At 34.3% G+C, this 9,764-nt stretch overlaps 2 protein-coding genes across 3 annotated transcripts; one reads left to right on the top strand and one right to left on the bottom strand.

The window, feature by feature from the left end:
* The first annotated feature begins 89 nt into the window (after positions 1-89).
* Positions 90-4,317, top strand: AT4G36120 (filament-like protein (DUF869)). 2 transcript variants are annotated; one of them, NM_001342404.1, is made up of 6 exons: positions 90-316; positions 792-943; positions 1,061-1,259; positions 1,340-3,596; positions 3,669-3,717; positions 3,819-4,317. In NM_001342404.1, the coding sequence occupies exons 2-6, from the start codon at positions 818-820 to the stop codon at positions 4,176-4,178; spliced, it is 2,991 nt and encodes a 996-aa protein (NP_001320150.1). In that variant the 5' UTR covers positions 90-316; positions 792-817; the 3' UTR covers positions 4,179-4,317. The 2 variants fall into 2 exon arrangements, with proteins under 2 accessions (NP_001320150.1, NP_195335.4); NM_119779.5 differs by lacking the exon at positions 90-316 and having other exon boundaries at positions 736-943; positions 3,819-4,303.
* A 2,200-nt stretch (positions 4,318-6,517) lies between these two features.
* Positions 6,518-7,457, bottom strand: SAUR9 (SAUR-like auxin-responsive protein family). The gene has a single exon (NM_119778.3). The coding sequence runs from the start codon at positions 7,358-7,360 to the stop codon at positions 7,046-7,048; it is 315 nt and encodes a 104-aa protein (NP_195334.1). The 5' UTR covers positions 7,361-7,457; the 3' UTR covers positions 6,518-7,045.
* Positions 7,458-9,764: the final 2,307 nt, after the last annotated feature.

Here is a 9,764-nt window from a genome sequence, read left to right as displayed (position 1 = left end):
ACCTGCTCGTAGAGGATAACTGCACCCTCGTATTCCGTTTTTGAAAAAAGAACAACAAATGGCGATTTATTTGTTAATTTTTTTAAAATGTATTTAAAATGAATAAAAAAATAAAACTTTTTTGAAATAGAGAGATGTCGTTGTTGTGTCTTTGTGGAGCGTCAAAGTTGAAAAAAAGCGACAGCCCAAGCGCATAAATCATCCACTGCTCCTTCTTCTCTGGCACATACACGCTCCTCCCACTTTCTTCTTCTTTCTCTCGACGAATGTTCTTCGATCTTTGCGCTCTCTCAAGTCTGTGGAATCATTAGTCTCGGTATGTAATTTCTTTCCGATAGTTAGCTAAACTTGAAAAGATATGGTTTCGATTGAAATTGTCAAGCGAAAGTTTGTTTGAATTTGATTGTGTGTGTTCTAAGTGCGATACTGTGGTAGCTGATGATGATTATGATCAGGTTTAATGTGAAGGACTCGCTCGCGCCCATTGCGATGGGATTTGAATTATTTTTTTAGTAGACTTTTCAATAAATTTGGTTACATAGTTTTGGAAAGAAATCATTAAATGTGAATCACTGCGGAAAAAAAGAAAGAAACAACAAAACGGTCATTGTTGAGGTGATACAGTATAATAAATATATAGCGGGATTTTGTCGGATGAAATTGAAAGTAACATTTACGGAAGATTTTGTTTCCTTTTTTTGTACGTTAGTTCAAATTTCAAAACTTCTATCAGTTCTTTGTCTGTTTTTTTATTAAAGCTTATTTTCTTCCTTCTTCTACGGATTCTGCAGAGTACTATTATTTTGGAGCAAAAAAAATGGAGGGTAGAGGTTGGCCATGGAAGAGAAAGTCTTCGGACAAAGCCACGACTGAGAAACCAGTTGTTGGAATCGAGTCAACTCCTGTTTGTTCTTTGTCCTACTTGGCTTCTCTTGAGAATCAGGTGCTTTAATTTTACACCAAACCTCTGTTTTATATAGTTTTGTGATAATCTGTCAGTTTCTGTGAGATAGAAATTTTCATTTGAAGTCTTTTTTTGTGTGTTTGATTTGTGTGTCAGGAGAAGTGTAAAAACACAAACTATGTTCAGATAACTATGGATTCATACACACATATGAGTAGAATGGAGGATCAGGTCAAATTGTTTGAAGTTCAAGTTAAAGATCTTAAAGAAAAACTCACTCTTGCTCACTCTGAGATCAACACTAAAGAATCTTTGATTCTTCAACATGCCAAAGTCGCTGAAGAAGCTGTTTCAGGTAAAATGTTATTTCAGCATTTTTGTTTGTTTTGAGATGTTTTTTTTGTTGCTGATTATAGTCTTTTGTTCTTTTTTTAGGATGGGAGAAGGCTGATGCAGAAACTTTGGCACTTAAACGTCAACTCGAATCTGTTACACTCTTAAAGCTCACTGCAGAGGATCGAGCATCGCATTTGGATGATGCGTTGAAAGAGTGTACAAGGCAGATAAGGATTGTGAAAGAAGAGAGTGATAAGAAGCTGCAGGATGTGATTCTTGCTAAGACCAGTCAATGGGATAAGATCAAAGCCGAGCTTGAAGGAAAGATCGATGAATTGAGTGAAGGACTACACCGGGCAGCTTCTGACAATGCAGCACTCACTAGATCGTTGCAAGAACGATCTGAGATGATAGTAAGGATTAGTGAGGAGAGGTCTAAAGCTGAAGCTGATGTGGAAAAGTTGAAGACTAATCTTCAGTTGGCTGAGAAGGAGATTAGTTATCTGAAGTACGATCTTCACGTTGCTTCCAAAGAAGTTGAGATCCGCAATGAAGAGAAAAACATGAGTTTGAAGTCGGCGGATATCGCAAATAAGCAGCATCTGGAAGGTGTGAAAAAGATTGCAAAACTTGAAGCAGAGTGTCATAGGCTTAGAGGACTTCTGCGGAAAAAGCTTCCTGGTCCTGCTGCTATGGCTCAAATGAAGCTAGAAGTTGAAGGCTTAGGGCATGAATTCACAGACCCTCGAGCACAGAGAAACATGTCTCAAAATCACAATGCACACATCGCAAAGGCAGAGATTTCTACTGATCATAAGTTGGAAGAGTGCAAAAGAGAGAATGTATATCTCACAAGACGTACATTGGAAATGGAGGAGGAGATTCAGACGCTTAAAGAACATCTCTCTGCTCGTAACAATGAACTGCAGGTTTCGAGAAATGTATGCGCTAAGACTCTTGGGAAGCTTAAGATTCTTGAAGGGCAGATGCATATGTTTAACAATGACAAGAATGCTCCAAAATCAAATAGCAGAAATCTCTCTGAAAGTCTATCCAGTGGTCATGATCATCACTATCCGCCTAGTGTCACCTCGGTGTCCGAAGATGGATTTGATGAAGAAGGAAGTTCTTCTGAGTGTGGCCCAGCAACCTCACTAGATTCTCATAAAGTGAGAAAAGTAAGTGTTAATGGTTCCTCAAAGCCTAGGAGTTCTAGTAGACTGGAGTTGATGGATGACTTCTTGGAGATTGAAAAGTTAGTAGGTAGTGATCCAGATGGAGCTAACTCAGCTTCAAAATCTTCCAACAGTGTTTGCAGTAGAAGATCTGTGGAAAAACAGTCCTCTAGTAAGTCCAGTGAGCCAGATGAGGATACAACAACACTTGATCAGCTGCTAATGGTTCTCCGCTCAAGAATCAACAGGATATTTGAATCTCAAGAGGGCATTAGCATTGACAAAATCGTTGAAGCCGCAAGATTTTCGATCCAAGAGATGCAAGGATCATCAACCAAACGAATGTCAAGTCATCTTTTTGAAGTTACTGATGAAACTCTAGAGAAACATGTGGATATCCAAAACAGCGAAAAGGAGCAGAAGAACACCAAGCAACAAGATTTGGAAGCAGCTGTTGCCAATATTCACCACTTCATAAAATCAACTACAAAAGAAGCAACACAACTTCAGGACATGAATGGGAATGGACAACTGAGGGAGAGCTTGGAGGATTTCTCTTCATCGGTTAGTAAATATCCAACCGGTGAATCAAGCCTTTCTGACGTTATGCTAGAACTCTCCCGCATTTCGGTTCTAGCTAGTAATCTAAACAATGGTGCTTTGACTCTCAAGCCCCATAGTAAAGAGATCCCTGTTACAGAGAGCAACGATAAGGTCACACTTCTCTTTGAAGAGTCAGATTCTAATCCACTGGGAGACACATTTGCTAAGACAGATCACTGTGTAGATAACTTGATCAATGGTGATGATTCATCATGCAAGAGCTTGTTGAAAGAGGTGGAACAGCTAAAGTTGGAGAAAGAGAACATTGCAGTAGAATTATCAAGATGTTTGCAGAATCTTGAAAGTACAAAGGCATGGTTGGAAGAAAAAGAGCAGCTGATATCGAAGCTGAAATCGCAGCTCACTTCTTCAGAAGATCTCCAAAGCTTGGCGGAAACTCAGCTTAAATGCGTTACTGAGTCATACAAATCGCTTGATCTTCATGCCAAAGAACTTGAAGCTAAAGTGAAAAGCTTGGAAGAAGAGACAAAGAGACTTGAAATGGCTTTCACCACAGAAAAGCATGGCCATGAGGAGACTCTAGCTAAATGCAGAGACCTTCAAGAAAAGATGCAAAGGTACAAAAACCATAACTTACTTAGATCTTCCACTATGCATAGTTTGTTTTGCTAATTTGACTTATACTATAGGAATGAGACTTGCGAAAATTGTTCATCATCCAAACTCCAACCTAATCAGGTACACTTCTTACTGTCTTACTGATATCTTATTGATAAGATTAGCTTTTTGCATCCGTTTTGTTACATCTACTATATAATCTGCAATTTTCTTGTTTCCAGGAGAAAGACATAGTATCTGCAACAGAGAAGCTTGCAGCTTGTCAAGAAACAATTCACTTACTCAGCCAACAGTTACAATCCTTACAGCCACAGAGCAACCACATTCTCAAATCTCGGTCCCCTGAGAAGAAGTTTCAACAGCACAAAGCCTCAGAAGTAACACCAAACTCTGCACTAGATGATCTTCCACATGTTCATATCATTCAACCATCTCGTTCTGTTAAGCACACAGTGAATCCAACGGTCCACGCTATCATGAAGTCTAGCTCTGTTTCTTCCTCTTCTAAAGAAGATAATGAGAAGCATACGCGAGGATTAGGTCGTTTCTTCTCCTCTAAATCGAAGAACAGTGCACGTTAAAACGCTAGGAGATAACACACTCATTATCTTTTGGTTCGTTTGATTTTCATCTTCCTTCATGATATGTTTATATGTTTACATGCGTTTTGAGTATGTGAGAAGAGAACAGTTCTAGTGAAGATCAATCTTTGTCTTATTACTTACTCTACACAACAACAAAACCTCACCTTAAAACGCCCTAGTTGTCTGAATTGACTTAAAATTGAAGTAGACCGGACTATAACCGAGACCGAATTAAAAATTTGTTACAAAACCGAGCATAAAGAAAGAAAACAGAGAGCCATTTTCTCCTTTCTACAAAAAATCTCAATGTATAAAATTTAAGACAACATCATGGAGAAAAGAAGAACAATCTCTGATAAAGATGTATTTTGATATTTCATTATATCAAAAAATGATAAATGTATGTAGGTGGAAAAGTCATTAAATGGCAAAATTATATTTGGTCAATGATAAGTAATTATCATGTTCTTGTGAAGACTTTTGAAAAATTCGATATACTTGAGAGTTGAGATGATAGCGAATAACTTTGATATTTAGTGTAATTTTTGACATTCTACCATGAAAATCAGAAAATGGCTCTACCAGAAAAATAATTCTTTTTTTTTTTCAAAGAAGCATTGGTTTAAATTTCAGATGAATAATTATTATTCTTAGAGACAAAATAGAAATAGGAACGTGAGGTCCATGCAACATGAAAATAATAATGTAAATATTCAAATGGATATTAGAAAACATAAGAAATGAAAAGTTTGAAAAAGGACAAGAAACAGATCAAACAGATAATGCTCATCAATGTCAAGGAGACAAGGTATAAACTCAAAGCAACTTGATAGTATGGGCAAGGCAGAGTTTGTACAGACATCTGCTTCTTCTTTTTTCTTTCATGGTCTTTTAAGTCTTTTATATTGAATAAAATACATTTATCAGGTTTTGTTTTCCTCTGAATATGATATTTGAAATTCACTTGTGTCGTCTGGTACTCTAATTTAAAACTATAATATATGATAACTGTGTGCGCTTATTGTATTAATCACAAAAAAAAAAAAAAATATCAGAAAAAGAAGAATAAAAAAGAAAAGAAGAGTCAAGATAGGAGAGACATTGTGGCTTACATGTTCTGTCCATTTTCAAACACACACATTTTCTTATTTCAATCCCCCAAACATCTAATTATCGTAACAAAAAAAAAACAAAAAAAAAACATATGTATATTATTGTTTTGTTACTATGTAAAAGTTCTCAATACCATATAATAGCATAGATGGGTTTATATCTAACAGATATTACAATTTACATTTATTCAAGTTAATGACTTTCCCTTTTACAATTCATTTATCTGGTTATTTAAAGATATCTAACAATACTAACCAAAATCATATTTTAAAAGTCTACAGAGTATTTTGTGAGATATTTTAGCACATATAGATATTATTCAGCTAAAACCAAAAATAAACACTATCTCTCATAAAGATTTCGACACATATGTATCACTCACATATGTCGATCAATAGACTATCTTGATAGCTTTTACCTACGACGTATTAATTAGTGAGATATTTTAATATATAGATATTATTACGCTAAAACCAAAAATAAAAACACAATCTCTCTAATAAAGATTTCGGGACATATGTATCACTCACATATGTCGATAGACGATCTTGATAGCTTAATACCTACGATGTGCATCGTATTAATATCATTTAACCGGGAGGAATAGGATCAATATTAAAAGCATAATCTGATAGAATTATATCTCTCTCTAATATATAAGAAAATAAATTTCATTATCACTTAAATATAACTATGTGATAAGCTTTGCTTGTATTATTATATATCGACACAAATCTTGAAGGCGGCCTTACCAAATTAAAATGAGTTTTTGATATAGTAAAACAAAAACGAGGCAATTGGAACAAATGATAAATCATGAAAACGAAACGACGAAAAAGCAATTATTGTTATCAATAAGAACCCCACTCAAACAGAAATTACTGTAGACTTTGGATCATACTTATCGACTTATCGTCTTCTCATGACGATTAGTTTTTTTCCTTCTTCTTACGATTAAAGTCTACAGATCGAAATATAAATAGTTTTCATTACGCTTTGCTCAGATGAAGTAGAAACAAGATTGCAACTACAAATATCAGATGAAGTAGAAACAAGATTGCAACTACAAATGGTAAATCGTTGATGTTTGGCCAGTTATGGTTGATACTGGATAGACCGTGAATGTTTTTTTTATAATATTTTTTAATATGTTGTATTTAGTTTTTATTTTATTGAAACCAAATTTATTTGCTAATCAATCATTATTTTGTAACACTAGTTAAGTTAACTTATGAAGGTTTTATAGAAGATAATAATTAACAACAGTTTTAGAATGAAAATTCTTGAATAAAAAATTAATACAAATAAAACTAGCTATTCCTCTCAAGAACCAACGGTCAACAATACACGTTGACTTGAGGGAAAAGTCTTCCATCCAAACTAATATACAAAATATTTGAAAATAAAATATATAAAAGAAGGCACCGAAAATATATAGAAGGAAAAAAAAATCCCAAAAGAGTGGTTAATTAAAAAAAACTGTTAGGTATATTAATATAGCCACAAATCTTGAGTCGATACTTAACGCGATCCCCGCCATTTGCTTCCGTCTTCTTAGCAAAGAAAAAAAAAACCTAAATAATAGATTGCATATATTCCTTATTTCTTGTTTCTTGGTAATAACTTTGAGGATTTGATCTTCCGAGTCTGGAGTGTGACAATGTGATCAAACTCTTACTTCCTTAAAAGGGGAATATTTCTTGAGAGAATGACCAGTTGAGCTAATGAAGACCAGTCCTCGATATCGAGTATTATCTGAACATTGAGATGAGAGAACGAAAGACGACTTCATCACAAGGGATAGTGAGACCCATCTCGTGCTCGAAACCAAACTCTTCCTCGGCTAGTTGGAGGAGTGACTGGAACTCATGATGATCTAGCCACGAGATTGGGACCACATAGCGACTTCGGTGTTGACCGACGTAGACCGGGAAGTGACCTTTTGGCACGTCGTTGAAGTAGCAATTACCTTGATTCTTCTTTCCTAGACTTGAGCACCTCTTCAAGATTTGCTTTAGAGATGCTGCTTGAGACAACGCCGCTTTGTTCGACTTCTTTATCGCCATGATTTGACCTTATTGAAATCTAACTTGGCTAGAGAGAAGAGGGAAGAGGGAGAGAGAGTTTGGTATGTTTGAAGAAAGGTGTGGATGTGAAGGTGGTGGGGAGGAATATGGAGGGGTATTTAAGGGCACAATGAGAGAGAAAATTTTGGAAGTGTTTATTAAATTTAATAAGAAAAATCTCATATATGCTTTTAACATAGATTTATTAGGTTTACTTATGACTTTTTGGATGATTTGTGACTAGGTTATATGTATTATATACACAACAACGACTAATTCATGCAGAACCACATGAAGTGTTTCCTTGGTGATCAAATCAAAGCCGCGTAAGTACGTAACATATGACATCAAATATAATTATTAAATTTCATAAATGTCCAAACACTTGTTTTTATTCGTACATTATCTTATATGATCTCTTCAAAATTTGAACATTTTCCTTTTATCACAAGACATAAAAATACAACGTCCAACTATTTTCAAGGGTTATTGTTTTTTCTTACAAGGCCAAATTGTTATATTATGGCCTAGATAGAGTAGCCAAATGGTCTAAGTTTTTTTTTTTTTTTTTTTGCATCAATGAAGAATTAAACTCAGGACTATCTAAAGATATAACAATGCTCCCAAATTTTCCTATACCACTATATCAATCCATCAAAATATTCTTTTTTATATATGTAATGTGAAAGCAAATATCATGTGGGATGTAGGAAACAAAGCAGTTTTAGAGACAAGCCATAAGGGAAAGGCCAAAAATATGTAAAAGAATGCATACAATAAAATTTTTGGAGGGTCTTATAAATAAGGTAGGGACTATATAAACACTACCCTACATTGTCTCTATTTTGTGTTTTTATTTAGACACAACTCTACAAATTAATACAAGTAGTGTCTGTTTTCTCTACACTTGTTATAAACTCTTCTTCAGAATTTGTCTCTACTGAAACTTCCAATTTTATTACAACTAATATATGAATAAATAACCAAAAAATACCATATGGCCGTTAATAGATTTAGATACCCGTTTTGTCATAAATTGAGTCCGTTTACAAAAGGATTACGGACGAAGTATAGAGATATATAAACCAAAGTACGTACTTGCAACTACAAGATCACATGTCTTTTGCTACAAGTAGAGTTGCCAACACTTTAATGCCCATTCTTTTATTTTATTTTTTGTCTATAAATTAAGATGTACAAAATAACACCAAATGATTAATGTAGTTTGGTAGTTTTATATTTTCTTGGTTAACCAAATTCATTGAGAGGATATACGGGTTATTACGAGGTTCATATGACATTATATTTTATATCTACTGACCAAGCGGAACTTAACATTATGTTGGTCACCGACAAAAATACAGTATATATAATAAGTGCCATGCGGAAAAATCAGCGGAATTTGAGAACGTTAATTGTATATCTACAAACATTTTGGGGTCATTTCAAAATTCAGTCAAAGAGTTAGAACTTACAAACCATTAATATCATTTACGGAAGATTAAAATATGAAAATTTGATGGGTTAACTAATTTGGTAACTAAAAATATAATGATCTAAATAGTTTATCGGAAATATGTTTATAAAAACATATGGGAAAAGATGTAGCTAAGCAAACTTCGTCCCCATGTGAAAATCTGAAAACGAAAACAAATGCTTAGGTTGGAACCTATCTTTTGTTTAATTGACAGTATCAAATCCATGCAAGTTCCCATTTCATTCCTCCGACGCCTTGTGTTCCACGTACTTTTTTCCATTTATATATTCAACTTCTTATTTTTCGTTCCTTTTTTTGCTTTTTGCCTATCATTTTAATGGTGATGAATCAATCAACATCATCAAACATTTTCATCTTTGGCTTTGTGATAATTCCAGTCGAATTAATTGCAAATTTTCCGTGGTAGAAACACCATATCGTGTATATCTTGATAGCCAAAAAAGGAAATTTTAAGTGTGGTTGAAAAGGACTTTTTGGCTGTTTCTACAATAGTATATCCTTTGTCTAATCAATATTTTTTGTTTAATCAGGTGAATTCACACAGTCTAAAAAGTTTCATCGGTTGTATGTATAGTTGTAAACTTGTAATTAAACATCTATGTTAAACCTACAGTGGTGATCTGGTGGTAAATTCACTTAAAACAACCCGTAATTCACTCTCCCGTCAATTCATTTCCCATCATCTGCCACACCATTAGGGTTTTAATCAAGAAGAGCCAGCTAGTAGCCGGAATTATTTTAAGATTTGCTTAAACATTTTAGCTAAAGTAACCTTTTAATTTAAATTTTGTTTTGGTTTTGTAAGATTTTAGCATATTTAAAGATATAAACGACAAATATCAAGAAATAAGAAAGAAGATTTTTTGGTCGACAAAGACGAAGAATTTTTTTTAAGAGTTTGGCTTC

The sequence above is a fragment of the Arabidopsis thaliana genome, chromosome 4, assembly GCF_000001735.4.
Source record: "Arabidopsis thaliana chromosome 4, partial sequence".
In the NCBI taxonomy this organism is placed as follows: domain Eukaryota; kingdom Viridiplantae; phylum Streptophyta; class Magnoliopsida; order Brassicales; family Brassicaceae; genus Arabidopsis; species Arabidopsis thaliana.
Note: the sequence above shows the minus strand (reverse complement) of the source record. Positions and strands in the feature narration are given on the sequence as shown.

Bases quoted from the DNA above. Each gene is read 5' to 3' on its own strand.
- AT4G36120 (NM_001342404.1), top strand. From the start codon at position 818: ATGGAGGGTAGAGGTTGGCCATGGAAGAGAAAGTCTTCGGACAAAGCC. The intron at 944-1,060 runs GTGCTTTAATTT...TTTGTGTGTCAG, and splicing joins TGGCTTCTCTTGAGAATCAG to GAGAAGTGTAAAAACACAAA. The intron at 3,718-3,818 runs GTACACTTCTTA...TCTTGTTTCCAG, and splicing joins CCAAACTCCAACCTAATCAG to GAGAAAGACATAGTATCTGC.
- SAUR9 (NM_119778.3), bottom strand. From the start codon at position 7,360: ATGGCGATAAAGAAGTCGAACAAAGCGGCGTTGTCTCAAGCAGCATCT.